Source organism: Sapajus apella, unplaced genomic scaffold, assembly GCF_009761245.1.
Source record: "Sapajus apella isolate SASKATOON/1434 unplaced genomic scaffold, GSC_monkey_1.0 scaffold135, whole genome shotgun sequence".
NCBI classification, from domain to species: Eukaryota; Metazoa; Chordata; class Mammalia; order Primates; family Cebidae; genus Sapajus; species Sapajus apella.
The window spans coordinates 993253-1013105 of record NW_022437075.1 but is presented as its reverse complement, the minus strand read 5'-3'; the positions used below and the strand labels follow the sequence as shown (position 1 = coordinate 1013105).

The following is a 19853-nucleotide window of genomic DNA, read 5'->3' as shown; positions in this document are numbered from 1 at the left end:
CTGACTCTAACGTTCTACTCTACGTAAATGTGAGGAGAAAGAAAGTAATGTTTAGTAGGTTCTCGCCAAGGGTAGAAGCATTTTGTGTCTGAATGACGCTGACTACGTACGTGACTAGTTGTACACAATACCCTCCAAAAATCTCTGTATGGGACCTTAAAAAAACAGCGAACCTCCTCCCTAGTACTAGGAGGCTGGAGACACCACCTCTCTCTCAGGCTTCCCCTCCACTCTTCTCCACAGCACGTGGCCTTTTCTCCCTGAGGTCCCGCAGAAGGGAGACCTCTGCCAGCCCAGGGAGCTTTGAGAACTACAGTACCCAGAGGTCTGTGCGCCAGGCGTTTGTCATAGAGCCAATGAGGCCCAGGGGAGAGACACGTTTCTGCTCTGCCCAACTTGTCGGGGGGGACTTCCGGCGTCCTCCCAGTGGCGGGCGCTTTGCCTTGCGTCAGTTCCGTCCGCGGGCGCCGGGTCTGACAACGCTGCTGAGAGCTAGAAGGCGCGAAGGGAGTCGTTTTCCTGGCTGCACGCTGGGGCCTGACCGTCGCTGACGGTGGTAACAGCTTTGCTCGCGTCTCCGCTTGGATCGTCCATTGCTCCGCCCAGAGTCCGATGGCTTCGGCGCTGAGGGCCCCAACCCAGCTGGGCGCTGCGTCCTCCCGGCCTCCTCCGCCCTCCCCAGCCGAAACTGAGCGGCGCGTGGAGAGTTTTCTGCAGCCCGGGCCGCACTGTCCAGCACAGTGACGCGCTCGTGCTGGGCCTCGTTTCTGGCAGTGTGGCGGGTAGCTGGGAGCATGAGACGGGCCGGAGGCCGCGCGGGCAACGGCTTGGAGCTCCGCCTGAGCCGGGAGACTCGGGAGACCCAGGCCGGTTTCGCGTGTGCGGGGAGCAGAGGGTGGGACAGCGCCACCCTGCGTTGGCCTCACTGACTTTGACCAGCACCCTCAGGGCCACAGCTCTCTGTGGACAGAAGAGGGACACGGCCCCAGTTACGCGTCTAAAAGTTTCACAAAAGCTGTTCACGGGAATGCTCTGGAAGGACAATGATGATAGGCGTGGGAGAACTTAGTCCTTTTACAAGGACACATGGCTGGTAAAAGTACCAAGGACTGACACCCAGATAGAAAGCAGTCGTCCCAAAACACCTGACTCGAGTGTTGCACTGGGGAACCAGAAGCCCATGGAGCCACACTGTGGTCACCTGCCTCTCATAATATCTCTCGTCCCACAGATTGCCACTAGTCCTTAGAGGTCTGTAAGAAGCACTTACAGATCCTGCAAGGGTGAATAAAGGAAATCCAGAACCTCACTGATTCCAGCAATGAGATCTCTGGGACTGTGGTGACCTGGGATCCTTTATTTACCACTATTCCAGACTTTGAACCTAGGGACTCTGAACAGATCCTATGTCCAGGGTGGGTGTTATATGAGGTGGTGCCTGTTGCTGGCATATAATAAGATGAATGTAGAAGTTTGTCCCAGAGATAAGTGCAGGTGTTTGGAGCTGCCTGGAGGTGAGGCTGAGCTGGTTCAGAAAACCTCAAGCCTCGTTTCCTTCTCATGGGAACAGAGAGCAGGGGTAGAGGAGTTAGAAACTAAATGGCTGTCTCAGATGTGTCCACTGTGGAGTTGATGGCAGCAACGAAGGTTTGGAGCAGAAGAGGGAGGTGATCTTCCCCAGGCCTCATGAGACTCCTGTAGCTGAGCACAGACAATAGACTGTGAGTTTAAGGAAGGTGGTAACAATACCAGAGAGGGAAGAGGAGACTACTGCAATAGTCCAAGTGAGTGTAGATGATGTGGGCCAGGGAAGAGTGTGGCCACAGTGTGACAGAAATGGTTGAATTTTGGCTTGTAGGTCAGCTCTGATTTTCTGGTGTTGGGACTAAGAGAGAAGAAGGGGTGACTCTTGCCTTTTCCAAATTAAAAAAGAAAGAATGACTCAAGGCTTTTTGGGTTTAGCAGCTGGAGTGCCAAGTAGATAGTAAGATTATTTTTCGCTCAGATATCAGGAATGTGTTTCGTCCATGTTAAAAATATGAGATGTTTTAGAGAATAAATAAGTAGCTGTATCAAGTGGCTAGGTGGACACACAGGTCTTGAACTCTGAGGAGGGATGCAGGATAGAGACATACAAAGAGTGGCAGATAGTATTGAACTAGGATGGAGCCCGGTGTCTGTATTAGGCCTTTTGCATTACTATAAAGAAATACCTGAGGCTGGGTAGTTTATAAAGAAACAAGGTTTATTACAGCTCATAGTTCTGCAGGCTATACAGGAAGGCTGATGAGCTGAGGTTGATGAAAGGAATAGACACAAGTAGGTCTAGTGCTAGTGTCCACTTCTGGTGAGGGCCTCAGGAAGCTTCCAGTCATTGCAGAAGGCAAAAAGGGAGCAAGCGAAACAGGACGGAGGCAAAAGTCTCTTTTTAGCAACCAGGTCCCATGTGAATTTATTACTGTGGGGAGGACACTGTGCCATTCATGAGGGATCCATCTCCATGACCCAGATAACCTCTCACTAGGCCCCACTTCCAACTTGTGGGATTACACTTCCATGTGAGATTTGAAGGGGACAAACATCCAGATATCAGTGTCTTACCTTGGGCTGATAATGAGATAGCCTATATTGGTGGCTTAACTAACAAAAATTTATTTTTCACAGTTCTGCAGGCTAGGAAATTCTACATCAGGGTGCTTATAGATTCACTTCTTTTAGATGGCCTGCCTCTTTGCTTGCAGTGGCTGCCTTCTTGCTTTGTCCTCACATGGCCTTTCTTGGAAGGAAGTATGTGAAGAAAGCAAGGAATCTCTTTCTTTCTACTCTTATAAAAGCATCAATTTCATCATGACGGCCCCACTCTTTTGACCTGATCTAAATCTAATCACCACCCAAAGATACCATCTCCAAATACTATCACATTTTACTAGGCTTCATTGTGTTAGTGCTTCACCATAGGCATTTTGTGGGTGGGCTTGCGACAGAAACATTGAGCCCATAACATCACAGATCCCATTTAGTAGTGGGATTCCTTGTCATGATGATAACATATATATATATATATATATATTTTTTTTTTTTTTTTTGAGACGGAGTTTCACTCTTGTTACCCAGGCTGGAGTGCAATGGCGCGATCTCGGCTCACCGCAACCTCCGCCTCCTGGGTTCAGGCAATTCTCCTGCCTCAGCCTCCTGAGTAGCTGGGATTACAGGCACGCGCCACCATGCCCAGCTGATTTTTTGTAGTTTTAGTAGAGACGGGGTTTCACTGTGTTGACCAGGATGGTCTCGATCTCTTGACCTCGTGATCCACCCGCCTCGGCCTCCCAAAGTGCTGGGATTACAGGCGTGAGCCACCGCGCCCGGCTCATGATGATAATATTAACAGCAGACCAGGAAGGGGAGGGGTGGGAGCCACAGGAAGGTACCATACTTGGGTATCCGGGTGGATGTTGCGGAAATCACGAACATAGGTTATGACCCTAGGAATAATATAGACAGGGATACCAGGCAGGTGGCCAAAGGTTATGAAGGATGAGTGAACATGAGATGGTTGTGGAAGCTGTATTAGTGCGTTTTCATGTTGCTGATAGACACATACCTACTGGGAAGACAAAGAGGTTTAGTGGACTTACAGTTCACATGGCTGGGGAGGCCTCACAATCTTGGGAGAAGGAAAAAAGGAGCAAGTCACATCTTCATGAATGGCAGCAGACAAAAAGAAAGTTTGTGCAGGGGAACTCCTCTTTTTATTTTATTTTTTTTTTGAGACGGAGTTTCGCTCTTGTTACCCAGGCTGGAGTGCAATGGCGCGATCTCGGCTCACCGCAACCTCCGCCTCCTGGGTTCAGGCAATTCTCCTGCCTCAGCCTCCTGAGTAGCTGGGATTACAGGCACGTGCCACCATGCCCAGCTAATGTTTTGTAGTTTTAGTAGAGACGGGGTTTCACCATGTTGACCAGGATGGTCTCGATCTCTTGACCTCGTGATCCACCCGCCTCGGCCTCCCAAAGTGCTGGGATTACAGGCTTGAGCCACCACGCCCGGCAAGAACTCCTCTTTTTAAAACCATCAATTCCTTTTTTTTGAGAGATGGAATCTTGCTCTGTTGCCCAGGCTGGAGGGCACTGGTGAGATCTTATCTCACTATAGCCTCTGCCTCCCAGACTCAAGGGATTCTCCTATCCCAGCCTCCTAAATAGCTGGGATTACAGGCGTGCCCCTCCACACCCAGCTAATTTTTTTTTTTTTTTTTTGAGACAGCACTGTGTCCCTCAGCTGGAGTGCAATGGTGCACTCTTGGCTCACCACAACCTCCACCTCCCGTTTTCAAGGGATTCTCCTGCCTCAGCCTCCCGAGTAGCTGGGATTACAGGTGTTCAGCACCACACCCTGTTAATGTTTTGTTTTGTTTTGTTTTTCAGTAGAGACTGGGTTTTACCATGTTGGTCAGGCTGGTCTCGAACTCCTGACCTCATGATCCACCCACCTCAGCCTCCCAGAGTGTTGTGAGTATAGATGTGAACCACTGTGCCCAGCCTCACTTTTTGTATTTTTAGTAGAGACAGGGTTTCACCATGTTGGCCAGGCTGGTCTCAAACTCCTGACTTCAAGTGACCCGTCCACCTTGCCCTCCCAAAGTGCTGGGATTAGAAGTGTGAGCCACTAAACTCGGCCTAAAACCATCAGTTCTTGTGAGACTTATTCACTGTTGTGAGAACAGCACAAGAAATATGATTCAATTACCTCCTACTGGATCCTTCCCATGACACGTAGGAGCTGTGGGAGTTACAATTCAAGATGAAATTTGGGTGGGGACACAGCCAAACAATATTAGAGACCTAGTGGGATTTCAGACATGATGAGGCTGAAGCCAGACGTAGTGCTTTGCTGCTCTGTGGCCTTACCAGTATCTTGTGACTGCTCCTATGCCTAGGGAGTTTCATATAGCCTGGTGGATCAGTTTAGGGACAGAGGTGGTCATCTGGGAGCATCACTTAACCTTGGGTGGAGGGCCACTGGGCAAGGTTTTGAATGAAGGGTAGCAAGAGAAGAAGGCAGTTACCGTATAGTGCAGGACAAGTTGGAAAGGGCCATGTGTATCTGAGATATGTATGTGGTTCTGGGTGGCTGAGATTGATGAAAGGAATAGGCTTAGGTAGAGATGCCTTCAGAGCAGGATATAGGGCTGCCTGTGGTAGTGGGGACCATCAGAGGTCTGGGTAGTCCTGGAACCTGTTTGAATTTGCAAGCACTCTCTAGATGTCTTGTGCCGAGTAACATATAGGAAGGCAGGAGAGATGCCTGTGTTGTGGGATCGGGGTGGAGGTGGCTGAGGGAGTGAGTTGGGTAAGAGAGGTGTGGTGGAAAGAGTGATGCACACATGAAGAGGGAGTGTGAGCTTTTGTTTCATGAGTCTGAACATTGAGGACATGAGGGTGAAATCAAGACCTTCAGTTGTGTTTGGAAGCCATGGTCTGAGGGATTCCAGGAGAATTTATAGACACGAGAATGTGGTTTCTATTTGTCCACCTTCCTGTTGTTGCTGTGGGAGAGTACAGTGACCAATGGGAACATGAGGAGAGAGTGGGCATCAGTGGCATCAGGGCCTGTTGTATTCCCTGAGATGGGGAGGAGGGTGAGCTGGGATGGATATGTTGGGGAATCAACTTGGGGTCCTAGAGAGATGCTGATCATGGAATGAACTGTGCCCCATCATAGCAGGGTTTTGTAACCTTTGAGGATGTGGCCATTTACTTCTCCCAGGAGGAGTGGGAGCTCCTCAGTGAGACTCAGAGGCTCCTGTACTGTGACATGATGCTGGAGAACTTTGCAGTTATGGCATCCCTAGGTAAGGCCCTCATTTCTCCAGTGTCCTTTGTGGGTCTCTGCTTTTCCCCTGTTCCTGAGGCAGTTCTGCCTTTCTTCAGTCAGACCCTGAGCTCTACAGACTTTGCTACTTTCTTGGCATAGTGTTATGGGGGACATCGCCAGGCAATGCACCCTCAAGACTGTCCTAATACCTGTTGCCTCTAGGCATGCAGTGAAGGGTCTGGGAGACAGGATCTTCCTTTTAACCTAAAGGATTTGTTCTTGCCTTCTCCATGACAGGATGGCTTTGTCTACTTCTAGGGTGCTCTTTGTTCCATCATCTGCCTTTGCTTCTTTTCTTTGGTGGGGGCAGGGGGGCATGATCTCACTCTGTCACTCAGACTGGAGTGTGGTGGCACAATCTTGGCTCACCACAACTTCCGCCTCCTGGGTTTAAGGGATTCTCCTGCCTCAGCCTCTGAACTACCCAGCTAATTTTTATATTTTTACTAGATATGGCGTTTCATCATGTTGGCCAGGCTGGTCTTGAACTTCTAACCTCAAATGATCCACCCCTTTCGGCCCCCCAAAGTGCCGGGATTACAGGCATGAGCCACCTTACCCAGCCTATGCCTTTTACTTCTAACTGAAATCTCAAGCCACCTGTTTCAGGAATTACAGGCATCATCATGGTAACCACTTGATTGGTCCATAGGCTTTTCATAAAGACGCACCTAAAAGATTTTCTTGTAAAATTATTTTTCTCTGCTGTAGTTTGTCATGTGTAAAGTTGCTCTGCGCCAGTGCTGGCTGTGCTCCTCTCTGGTCTTCCCTTTAGGGCTTGAATCTTACAGATCCGGTATATTTGCACAACTGGGATTGGGGATGGCTCTGGTTGCTTTACAGGGTGCACATAGCAAGATACTCTCAGAAGAGGCCTGGCCCTGATGAGTGACAACTAAGGGAGGGCAAGATGCTAGGGCTGTTTCTAATCACCCCATAAACCTGTCCTGAGTTCTCAGTGATTGGGGGCCAATTACATAGGATATATATCATTTCTATCTTTTTTTCTTATCTACACATGTTCTAATTTTTATTTCTTCCATGACATCCAGCCCTTAGCTGCTCCCAATTTCTGGCCTCCATGTGTCACCTGTTCCCTTCCAGTGCAACTTTTAGAGGGTTCTCCAACACTGACACACTGACCCACAGATAATATGTTGTCAGACGTACACATTTTTTTTTTTCTCATCTTCAACTGTCTTGATCAAGTTATAATGCACATGTTTTTAAATAGTCCTTCCACAACTAGTATTCAGTTCCCATGGGTTTCTATTGGGCCTGAACACCAGTAATCTTCTGTGCAGTGTATCCAAGTCATCAGGAGAGGAGATCCTGATAAAAGCTTTTGGCAGAATATGAGTCAGAGACCCTGCCTCTTCTCTCTGAATTGTGCCCCATCTTTGTGTCTTTCATCTCATAAAGTCTCCCTTGTTCTGTGACTTTTAGATGCTTTTTTCCCCAAATTGCCACCAGCTCTCATATCCTAAGAACATTTTCTTCAACTCATTGTTTTCTGTCTGACACACATTTTTCATGTAACTTCTCACACCATAATGAACCTACATTTTCTCACCATTTCTTTTTCAGGTTGTTGGCGTGGAGCAGAAGATAAGGAGGCACCTTCTGCAGACAGCATTTCTGAAGAAGAACTGTCACAGGGCAGGACTCCAAAGGCAGATCCATCCACCCATAAGAGTCACCCATGTGAGATTTGTACCCTAGTCCTGAGAAACATTTTACAAATAATTGAGCTCCAAGCCTCACTCTCTGGACAGAAATTACACTTGGGTAGGGCATCAGGAGATTTCCAGTTGAGTTCAAACCTTCTTCAGATCCAGAAGCTTGATAATGGAGAGAAGCTCTTTAAAATGGATGGGGACCAGGCCTCATTTATGTTGAACTGCAGATTCCATGTGGCAGGAAAACCCTTCACATTTGGGGAAGTTGGGAGGAACTTTTCAGCCACCTCAGGACTTCTCCAGCATCAGGTGACTCCCAGCAGTGAGAGACCACATGGCAGCATTCTACACTTCCGAGTTCCCACTGGACAAAAGCCTTTCAAATACATTGAATCCAGCAAATCTTTTAGGGAGAAATCTGTATTCATTCAACACCAAAGAATTCACTCTGGAGAAAGGCCTTATGAGTGTAGTGAATGTGGAAAATCCTTTAGTCAAAGTTCTGGCTTTCTTCGACACAGGAAAGCACACAATAGAACTAGGACACATGAATGTAGTGAATGTGGGAAATTATTTAGTTGCAAAAGTCACCTAACTCAACACCAAAGAGTTCACACTGGAGAAAAGCCTTATGACTGCAGTGAATGTGGCAAATCCTTTAGGCAGATATCTGTCCTCATTCGACATCAACGAGTTCACACTGGAGAAATGCCTTATCAGTGCAGTGAATGTGGGAAATCTTTTAGCCACAGCACTAACCTCTATCGTTACAGTAGTGCCCACACTAGCTCAAGGCCTTATGAGTGCAGTGAATGTGGAAAGTCCTTTAGCCATAGCACTAACCTCTTTCGACACTGGAGAGTTCACACTGGAGCAAGGCCTTATGAGTGTAGTGAATGTGGGAAATCATTTAGTTACAGTATCTACCTTATTCACCACCAAAAATTTCACAGTGGAGAAAGACCTTATGTGTGTACTGAATGTGGGAAATCATTTAGCCAGAAATCTGTCCTCATTCAACACCGAAGAGTTCACACTGGAGAAAGGCCTTATGAGTGCAGTGAATGTGGGAAAGTTTTTAGCCAAAGTTCTGCCCTCCTTCAGCATAGGATAGTTCACACTGGAGAAAGGCCTTATGAGTGCAGTGAATGTCGGAAATCTTTTACCCGCAAAAATCACCTAATTCAACACAAGACAGTTCACACTGGAGAAAGGCCTTACGAATGCAGTGAATGTGGGAAATACTTTAGCCAAAGCTCTGGCCTCTTAAGACACAAAAGAGCTCATGTGCAGTGAATGTGGGAAATTATTTTGTTACTTTTTTTGTTTGTTTTTGAGACAGGAGTTTCGCTTTTTTGTCACCCAGTCTGGAGTGCAATGGCAGGATCTCCGCTCACTGCAACCTCCTGGGTTCAAGTGATTCCCCTGCCTCAGCCTACCAGGTAGCCGAGATTACAGGCGCCTGCTGCCATGCCCAGCTAATTTTTGTTTTTTTAGCAGAAACGGGGTTTCACCATGTTGGTCAAGTTAGTTTTGAACTCCTGACCTCAGGTGATCCACCCACCTCAGCCTCCCAAAGTGCTGGGATTACAGGTGTCAGCCACCGCACCCAGCCTGTTTTGTCACATTTAACACTGAAGATTTCCCAAAGGAGAAAGGCCTTATATATGCTGTGAGTGTGCTTTTTTTTTTTTTTTTAAAACTTGGTGTGATGGCACTGGAGGCTAGCCTTTGAGAAGAGCCTTCTCCTGATTTGACTCATATAGCCAAACATCCATGGATTCCCCATAAGTTTGAGGTATGTGGGAAACATGTGTAGCTATGTTGTACTCCCTCAACCTGCCCAGAGACCTTACAAGATTCACATCACTACCAGTTTCTGCAGCTGAAGCTTTTTCATTCCACCTGGGAGACACACAGAGTATGCATCTCAGGGAGGCAAACTTCTTCCATTAGCTGGAGGAAAGCATGAGTAGTCTAAGCTCTTAGAGGGGTTTCTTGTTTCCTCTTTTGGCTACATAGTGTAAGGGTAGCCCAGAGAAAGGAGAAAAGACCTAAAGTTAGGAAAGCAAGTTTTATTAACCTGCTGAGCTGCTCCGTAACAATCAGAGGAGGCAGCCCCAGGCTTACAAACCAAGGGATTTATATGGGGTGAGAGGGGCATAAGGGAGTTTCAGGACTGAGGTAATTTATCTGCTGGTAGCAGGCACAGAGATAGTTTGTTAACTTGTAACAGACTTACAATACATCATCCTGTGACTTTTGTGGCAGCAGTTTTTTAAAAGAGAAACCAGGATTTTTTGCAGATATGTGCCAAACAGGAATTTACAAATATGGATAACAAAATTTATTTTCCCTGTCCTCCCTCGAGCTGCCTGAGCTGCCCAGATGACTGTAATCAGGCTTTGCTTAATTGGAGCACGTCTGGCAGCCTTGATTGTGGCGCCTAGGTAAGGGTTTAGGAATGCAACTGCAGGCCGGGCGTAGTGGCTCACGCCTGTAATCCAAGCACTTTGGAGGCCAAGGCGGGCAGATCACCTGAGGTCGGGAGTTCAAGACCAGCCTGACCAACATGGTGAAACCCCGTCTTTAAAAAAGAAAAATAAATAAATAAAAAAGGAATGCAACTGCAGAGCAATCAGAGCTGCAGAGCAATCAGAGTGGAAAGGGTCAGCTTACACGGAGCGGGTGTTCTGAGGCAGTTTGTCCTAACACATAGTGCATATAACTACCCCAGCACTGGCCCCAGGACCTGATGTGAGTATTGTTGGCAACTTTCAGAGGACTGCTTTTGTTGAGGACATTGTTGATCTCAGGTGATGCTTGTGATGAAGTTTTCTTTAGCTTCTACCACATACCATGAACTACCTGTTTTTTGTTGTTGTTGTTTTTGTTTTTATTGTTTTTTGTTTGAGACAGAGTCTCACTCTGTCACACGGGCTGGAGTGCAATGGCGCGATCTCGGCTCACTGCAACCTCCGCCTCCGAGGTTCAAGCAATTCTCCTGCCTCAGCCCCCTTAGTGGCTGGGATTAACAGGCACATGCCACCGTGCCCAGCTAATTTTTGTATTTTTAGTAGAGACAGGGTTTCAACAGTTTGGCCAGACTGGTCTCGAACTCCTGACCTTGTGATCCACCCACCTCGGCCTCCCAAAGTGCTGGGATTACAGGCATGAGCCACTGCGCCTGACCTGAACTACCTGTTAACTGGCTTGTGCAATGATAAAGGATTTGTTTAAGTACCTTTGATCTTGTAAGTTGTATTAACTGTGGAGTAGTTTGGAAAGATAATAGGACTCTGTCAGCTTAAAGGGGTAAATCACATTTGTAAGTATTCAAATTTTGTTTGTCTCCATGATCTCCGCCTCAGAATTCCATTATTATTTATGATTGTTCTTGTTGCATGCATTCTTACCCACATTAATGGGTAATTTTACTGTTAAACCCAGACATGTAATTTAATACAAGGCTTCTTTAGAATGATTTTCTGAAGTGTATGGGATTTTCATATAACTGATTAATATTTTAGAAAATATAAAAATTTAAAATATGTTATTAGTGCTGAATATTACTAAGTTTTTCAAAGACTTTTTAAAAATAGTAAGTGTAAACAAAACTACAGGCCAATATCCCTGATGAACACAAATGTAAAAATTCTGAATAAAAACCACAGGCCGGGCACGGTGGCTCACACCTGTAATCCCAGCACTTTGGGAGGCCGAGGCGGGTGGATCACGAGGTCAAGAGATCGAGACCATACTGGTCAACAAGGTGAAACCCCGTCTCTACTAAAAATACAAAAATCAGCCGGGCATGTTGGTGCGTGCCTGTAGTCCCAGCTACTCGGGAGGCTGAGGCAGGAGAATTGCTTGAACCCAGGAGGCGGAGGTTGCGGTGAGCCGAGATCGCGCCATTGCACTCCAGTCTGGGTAAGGAGCAAAGCTCCGGCTCAAAAAAAAAAAAAAAAAACCACAAACACACAAAAGTTAACTGATGAATTCATCACTAACACATCAAAAGATAATACACTATGATCAAATGGGATATGTTCTAAAGATGCAAGAATGGTTCAATATATGCAAATTAATAAACATGACACTGCATCAACAGAATTAAAGATAAAAACCATATGAGTTTCTCAATATACACAGAAAGGCATCTGATAAAGTTCACCATCTCTTTATGATAAAATATTCCAACGAACTAGGCACAGGAGGGACGTAACTGTAAAATAATAAAGGCCATTTATGACAAATCCGCGGCTAACATCACACTAAATTAGGAATAGCTGAAAGCCTTTTTCTCTAAAAACCAGAACAAGACAAGTATTCCCATTTTCACTGCTCCTATTCAACATAATCCTGGAAGTCGTAGCTAGAGCAGTCAGAAGAGAGAAAAATAAAAGACGTACAGACTGGGTGTGGTGGCTCACGCCTGTAATCCAAGCACTTTGGAGGCCAAGGCGGGCGGATCACCTAAGGTTAGGTGTTCAAGATCAACCTGACCAACATGGTATGAAACCCCGTCTTTAAAAAAAAGAAATAAATAAATAAAAGGCATACAAATTGAAAAATTAAAAATATAGCCTCTCTCTGAAAAAACTCAAGTTTTATAAACATTCATTAAAGTTGCAGGATACAGAGCCATACAAAACTCTGTATGTTTCATACATCAATAATGAAACGCCTAAAATAGTAGGGCAATCTCATTTACAATAGCTACAAAAATAATAAACTAGGAATAAATTTAACCAATGAGGTAAAAAATAATCACTGCAAAGAAAACTACAAAACACTGATGAAAGAACAAGAAAAGGATACAAGGACATTCCATGCTCATGAATTGGAAAAATTAATGTTCGTAATATATCTGTACTAAACAAAGAAGTCTATAGATTCAATGCAATCCCTATCAAATTTTTTTAATTTTTTTAAAAGATGGGGTTTCACCATGATGGCTAGGCTGGTCTTGAACTCCTGACCTCAGGTGATCCACCCACCTTGGCCTCCCAAAGTGCTAGGATTCAAGGCGTGAGCCACCGCGCCTGGCCTTCTATCAAATTTTAATGTCATTTTTCACAAAACTAGAAAAAAAAAAGTCTAAAATTTCTGTGGAACCCCTTTAAAGAGACCCTGAATAGCCAATGCAATCCTGAACAAAAAGAACAAATATGACCAGGCATGGTGGCTCTCACCTGTAGTCCCAGCACTTGGGGAGGCTGAGGCTGGTGGATCATGAGTTCAGGAGTTCAAGAACAGCCTGGCCAAGATGGTAAAACCCCATCTCTTAAAAAAAAAAAAAAAAATTCTTGGCTGGGCGTGGTGGCTCACACCTGTAATCCTAGCACTTTGGGAGACCGAGGTGAATGGATCACCTGAGGTCAGGAGTTCAAGACCAGCCTGGCCAACATGGTGAAACCCCATCTTTAAAAAAAAATTAAAAATAAAATAATTAAATAAAAAAAAAGAACAAACATAGAGACATCACACTAACTGATTTTAAAATATATTACAAAGCCACAGTAACCCAACAGCATGGTATTGATATGAAAACACATACATAGACCAGTGGAACCCAGAGAAAAATCCATATTTACAACTGACTGATTTTGAACACAGCCAACAAGAATGTACATTGGGGAAATGACATTTCCTCAATAAATGGTGCTGGAAAAACTGGATAACCACATGCAAAAGAATGAACCTGGACTTCTGTCCCTCCTTGTATACAAAGTCAACTCAAGATTCATTAAATACTTCAACATAAGACCCAAAACTATTAAACCACTAGGACAAACATAGGGAAAACTCTTCTGGACATTATTCTAGGCAAATATTTTATGAGTAAGACCTCAAAAGCACAGGCAACAAAAACACAAAATAGGCAAATAAGACCACATGAAACTTGAAAGCTTCTGCACAGCAAAAGAAACAACAGAGTGAAGAGATAGCCTCTTGAATGAGAGAAAATATTTGCAAACTACTCATCCAGAAGGGATATTCCTAAAATATACAAGGACCTCAAAACATCTCAACAGCAAAGAGCAAACACGCAAACTATCTCATTTAAAAATGGGCAAAGGACATAAACAGGTATTTCTCAATTCAAGACATACAAATGGCCAACAGATATATGAAGAATGCCAGAATCACTAATTATCAGAGAAATACATATAAAAACCACAAGATATCATCTTACCATAGTTAGAATGGCTTTTATTTAAAATGACAAAAATTAACATGTTGGTGAGGATGTGGAGAAAAGGAAACTCTTGTACACTGTTGATGGGGATGTAAATCAGTACAGTCATATCAAAGTGATACATGCTTACCATGTTTATTGCAATACTATTCACCATAACCAAGATATGATGTCTTCATCATCAAATGAATAGATAAAGAATATGTAGTATATATACACAATAGGATACTATTTGGCCACACAAAAAAAGTATGAAATCGTATCACTTCCAGCAACATGAATGGAACTGGAGGTAATTAAGCCCGGCACAGAAAGACAAATATCACATACTCTGACTCATATGTGGGTACTAATAACATAGATCACTTGGAGATAGGAAGTGGAATGGTAGATAGCAGAGACTGGGAAGGCCATGTTAAGAAGGATGGGAGAGGATGAAGAGAGGACAGTTAATGAGTATAAACATAGTTATATTAAAAGAAAAAATTTTAATATTTCATAGAGAACAGTAACTACAATTAACAACGTGTTGTTTGTTTTTGAAAAGGAGTCTTGCTCTGTCGACAGGCTGGAGTGCAGTGGCATGATCTCAGCCCACTGCGACCTCTGCCCCTTGGGTTCAAGCAATTTTCCTGCCTCAGCCTCCTAAGTAGATGGGACTACAAGCACGCCCCTATGCCCAGCTGATTTTTGTAATTTTAGTAGAGATGGGGTTTCACCATGTTGGCGAGGATGGTTGATCTCCTGACCTTATGATCCACCCATCTCGGCTTCACAAAGTGCTGAGGTTACAGGCATCCATCCTGTATTTCTTAAAAAAACTAGGAGACCTGAAATACACCCAACACATAGAAATAATAAATATTTGGGAGGTGGACACTAAATTGCTTGACTTAATTATTACACATACTGTGCATGTAAAAAAATTTCATATGTACCACATAAATGTAAAAATATAATGTATAAAAAATATTTTTACAATTTTAAAAAATGACAACTTTTTTTGGATAATTATTCTGTTCTTAATAAGAGATAGTAAAAGGTTTTCTTTTTTAATTTTTAAGTAGTATACCTAGAAAACAAAGATTCTGCACCTTACCAGAATAATTTTCTGTTTTATGTTAACCTTAATTATCTCATTGGCTATTTAAGAAAATGACATCGCACTTTAAAAATAGCTCAAATTGGCCAGGCACGATGGGTCACACCTGTAATCCTAGCACTTTGGGAGGCTTAGGCAGGCAGATGGTGAGGTCAAGAGATCAAGACCATCCTGGCCAACATGGTGAAAGCCCGTCTCTATTGAAAATACAAAAATTAGCTGAGTGTGGTGGCACACACCAGCTACTTGGGAGGCTGAGGCAGGAGAATTGCTTGAACCAGGGAGTCAGAGGTTGCAGGGAGCCTCAATCACACCACTACACTCCAGCCTGGTGACAGAACAAGACTCTGTCTCAAAAAAAAAAAAAAAGCTAAATTTGTTTTGTTTTGTTTTTACATTTTTGATAATTTTGCCTTCCCAAAATCAATATCTAAATAAAAATCTCGTTCTCAAACTAACCCTGAGATTTCCCAAAGCACCCCTGGAAAATCTCAAAAGATTTATTGATTCACCTTGTAAAAAGAAAAATGTTAAAAAGTTTTGATTATTTCTTCCCCATGTTGAGTTGTATAGGAACTATTGTGAAATAAATGATGCTTAACCTCTCCTAGGTTATACTGGTATAAGTAAATATTGTTAATATAAATATTTCAGAAATTATATGAAATTCTTAGAAAGTTTTCAATGTCCTTGTTGTCCATGATCAATGTTGGTATAATGTTGTGTCATAAATCTAGCTATTGTTAAAATATTGTATGTCAAAGAAATAACCAAATTTTCTTGTCAAATGAACTCTCATCAGATCTTTAACTTCAATCATTTAAAGCCTTTTATCATTCACAGATAATTATTGTTTTACCCTGATGCTTTCCTAAATGTTCTTGCAATCAGCTACAGGCCAAAATGCTTCATGATGGCTTTGCTTACATAACTCTGAGACTATACCACTAACCTGAGTAAGGATTTCCAGAAATCTAGCGGATAATCTGAGCACCTAATGGATTCATGAAATGACTAACACCAGATCAATTCTAACAAAAATGAATTACATGGATGTAATGATCTGATCAAATATAATTATGGTTTTGTTTGGAACATTAGTGGTTCTATTTTCCAGATATAAGTAAACCCTTTCCATTCTCTTCAGTTATTTATACTCATGACATTGGTAGATTGTACTTTTCTAAATAGAAATGAAACATTTAATTTTCCTTCTTGCCTGATCCCTCCAAAATTTGGAATATATATATATATATATATATTTTTTTTTTTTTTTTTTTTTGAGACGGAGTTTCGCTCTTGTTACCCAGGCTGGAGTGCAATGGCGCGATCTCGGCTCACCGCAACCTCCGCCTCCTGGGTTCAGGCAATTCTCCTGCCTCAGCCTCCTAAGTAGCCGGGATTACAGGCACGCGCCACCATGCCCAGCTAATTTTTTGTATTTTTAGTAGAGACGGGGTTTCACCATGTTGACCAGGATGGTCTCGATCTCTTGACCTCGTGATCCACCCGCCTCGGCCTCCCAAAGTGCTGGGATTACAGGCTTGAGCCACCGCGCCCGGCTGGAATATATATTTTTTGAGACAGGGTCTTGCTCTGTCACACAGGGTGGAGTGCAGTGGCGCAATCTTGGCTAACTGCAACCTCTGCCTCCCTTGTTCAAACAATTTTCCGGCCTCAGCCTCCAGGTAGCTGGGATTACAGGAACATGCCACCAAACCCAGCTAATTTTTGCATTTTTAGTAGAGACAGGTTTCACCATGTTGGCCATGGTTGGTCTCGAACGCCTGACCTCAGGTGATATGCCCACATCAGCCTCCCAAAGTGCTGGGATTACAGGCTTGAGCCACCGCGCCCGGCTTCTGACTGTAAATTGCAGTAATCCCCACGTGTCAAGGGCGGGACCAGGTGGAGATAACTGAATCACAGGGACGGTTTCCCCCATATTGTTCTCGTGATATTGAGTGAGTTCCCACCAGATCTGGTGGTTTTATATGGAGCTTTCCCCTGCTGCCCTGTGAAGGGATGACTTTTGCCGTGATTACTTTTCCTGAGGCCTCTCTAGTTATTGGAATTGTGAGGCAATTAAGCCTCTTGCCATTATAAAAAAAATAGTGAACCATGAGTGGACTCAGAGTGACATTGGTTGTTGTGTGTCCATTTGGTTTTGTGGCTTTGGGGAACAGATGTAAGAAGGTATCTCTCAATATTTCGGGGATCCCTAGAGACTTCACAGGAAATGGATGAGGGTCCTTTAAGTGGAGCGAAGCTACGCCCTGGCATCAGAGTCTTAGGGCATAATTTCCCTGCACCCCTCGCAGTATCATTTAGCCTTCGCCCGGCGCGCAGGGGAGTTAGCCCTGGTCTGGCCCAGTGCACATGGGAACTACATTGTCCAGAAACCTCTGCGCCCCACGGCGGCGGCAATGTTACGGGCGTTTCCCTGTGGCCTGAAGGTCTCTGGGCGGGAGTTCCGGCATCTTTCTCGCGGCAGACATATTGTCGGCTCTCCGGTGGGATCATCTGAGCAAAAGCTCGGGGTTGCTGAACGGTTCCTAGGTGGCGGAAGCGGGAGGGTGCGGGAAGAGACGCTGTTCGCCCTGCAGAGTGGCTCGCCAGCGAAGACCCCCCGCCTCCGCCCCCGGGGTCGCACCATCGCGGTCCCAGGGTTCCGCGACCTGGGTGTACCTCGCGGCTTGGTGCGGTCTACGAACTGTGATGGCGGCGGCCGTGGTGTTGGGCCTGGCGCAGGTGGGTGCTGCGATCCCCAGACTTTGCCCGCCGGGAATCCTGAAGTCCTGAATGAGGAGCGCCTGCCTGAGTCCCTGCAGCGCAGGTCCCAGTGTCCGGGGCAGCGGGGCGCTGGTGGGTGGGGCCCGTTCCCAAAACCAGCGTGTAAGTTAGGAGCGAGCGTGACGGGCAGAAGGGCCGGGCAGCCTGAGCTTAGGCGTGGAGCTGGACTGAGCCCGGAGCAGTCGCGAGCGTGTGTGAGCGGCAGTCACGCCTGCAGTGTCGCGGGGAAAAGTTGTACCTTCATTGTGAGGACGGTAGGAGCCATGGTGAGCTTATAAGGGTGGAGGGTCCTTTCACAAAAAAAGTTGAAATTGTATTAAAAAAAAATACAAGAGTGAAGGGACGGAATCTGATAAAGCATTTTAAAGTATTCCAGCGTTCGCTGAGGAGGAAACAGACAAGAGTGAGGTAGAAACGGTGAGGATAGAGGCAGGGAGACTTTTGAGGAGACCCCTGCAACAAACTCCAGGAGTGTTGTCTGATGGCTGGGCCCGAGCACTGGCAGGAGGAGTTGGGGTAGGGAAGTCATGAGATTCTGGATGGATTTTTAAAGATGGAACCAACAGGGTTGCCTGCTGCATCAGATGGGAAGGGCTCTTCAGGTTTTTTTTTTATTGCCGGTTTGTTTGCCTTCTTGAACGTGTGAAAGAATGGAAATTGGTAAGTCAGATCAGGGAACACCTTTCAGGGGGATCAGCAATTGGATTTTGGACTTGGTGAATCTCAGGTGTTCTGCATTGGAGCTTCTCATGGGTAGCTGAACTTGCAGGTCTGGAGTTGGAGAGAGGGAGTTGTGCTAAAGACTTTCAATGCGTGAGGCATAAGGTCAAAGCCTGTAGATGAGATTTAGAGGGTGGGATGTTAAGGATGTTATTTTATATGGTCTCTGAAGTGAGAGGTAGGGTTAGGGTGGCAGACCAGGGAAGAAGGTGTGGACACTTAAGATTCCTTCCAGAAGCCGGGCGCGGTGGCTCAAGCCTGTAATCCCAGCACTTTGGGAGGCCGAGGCGGGTGGATCACGAGGTCAAGAGATCGAGACCATCCTGGTCAACATGGTGAAACCCCGTCTCTACTAAAACTACAAAACATTAGCTGGGCATGGTGGCACGTGCCTGTAATCCCAGCTACTCAGGAGGCTGAGGCAGGAGAATTGCCTGAACCCAGGAGGCGGAGGTTGCGGTGAGCCGAGATCGCGCCATTGCACTCCAGCCTGGGGGGTAACAAGAGCGAAACTCCGTCCCAAAAAAAAAAAAAAAAAAAAAATTGTTAAAAAAAAAATTCCTTCCAGAAAGGAGGGGTCCTGGCATGTAAAAGGATTCTTTATGGTGTCAGCAAGAGGAGAGGGCTGTAGAGCATTAAGTAGCGTGGCATGCACTGGAGACCAAGGCCTGAGATACAGTAGATTTGCCACTCTACAGGCTCAGCACGCCCTCATGGGCACTGCCTGTGGAGCAGTCCCATCCCCAACCTGTGCACTGGTGCCTCAGTTACCCAAACAGGTAAGCAAAAATGGTGAACATCTCTAATGAAGGATCATGCAGCTCCCCTTTATAGGAGTATGTATCAGGTAGGCTGGTTTAGTGCAAGGGCCAGTGTATACTTTGCAAGTACACAGAAGTAAGGAACCAAAAAATGTACATATAAGTTAAATTTATACCAGCACTTAATGATTGGTCAAAATATTAATTTGTCTAAAGTATTTTCTTACAATGGGAAATCTTACCAAATTTTCTGAAAAGCTTTTAAAGCAAGCAAAACAAACTTAATTTTTCAAAAACTCATCAGTTCATTTGCATGGATATTAGTAGCTGTTGCAGAGGCACTTCACATGTACAGGCAAGCCTGATACAAACAATAGCCCTATGAGGTGGGTGCCATTATTATCGCCACTTGTAAGTTGAGGAAACTGAGACACGAGTCTTTATTTATGTTCACACAGCTGGCAGGAGTCAGCACTGAGGTCTGAGTATCTGAAGTTAGAGAGGTAACCCAAAATTGGCCTGGTGTGGTAGCTCACGCCTGTAATCCAAGCACTTTGGAGGCCAAGGCGGGTGGATCACCTGAGGTCGGGAGTTCAAGACCAGCCTGACCAACATGGTGAAACCCCGTTTTTTTTAAAAGAAAAAAAAAAAAAAAAAAAGACCCAAAATCATTCCTGCCAAAGAGCAGGGTTGGCAGGGGTTAGGGAAACAGTTCAGTCCAT

The 19853-nt window shown here is 45.1% G+C and overlaps 1 protein-coding gene and 1 long non-coding RNA gene across 5 annotated transcripts in view; one reads left to right on the top strand and one right to left on the bottom strand.

Annotated features, from left to right (window-relative positions):
• The first annotated feature begins 411 nt into the window (after positions 1–411).
• ZNF134 (zinc finger protein 134) overlaps positions 412–19853 on the top strand; it is a 66608-nt gene continuing 47166 nt past the window's right edge. For 3 of the 4 annotated variants that reach the window (XR_004264243.1, XR_004264242.1, XM_032263252.1), the window contains exon 1: positions 17269–17608. Coding sequence is in view for 1 of the 4 variants with exons in the window: in XM_032263252.1 (XP_032119143.1) it covers positions 17284–17608 (325 nt within the window). In the remaining 3 variants the exon portion in view is untranslated. Of the gene's footprint in view, positions 639–17268; positions 17609–19853 lie in introns of those variants that run through there. The other variant, XR_004264244.1, reaches the window with a different exon arrangement.
• On the bottom strand, positions 10348–10838 carry LOC116539991. Its single transcript, XR_004264257.1, has 2 exons — positions 10755–10838; positions 10348–10421 (listed from the first exon to the last, which is right to left on the bottom strand). It is a non-coding gene; the product is annotated as an uncharacterized LOC116539991 (long non-coding RNA).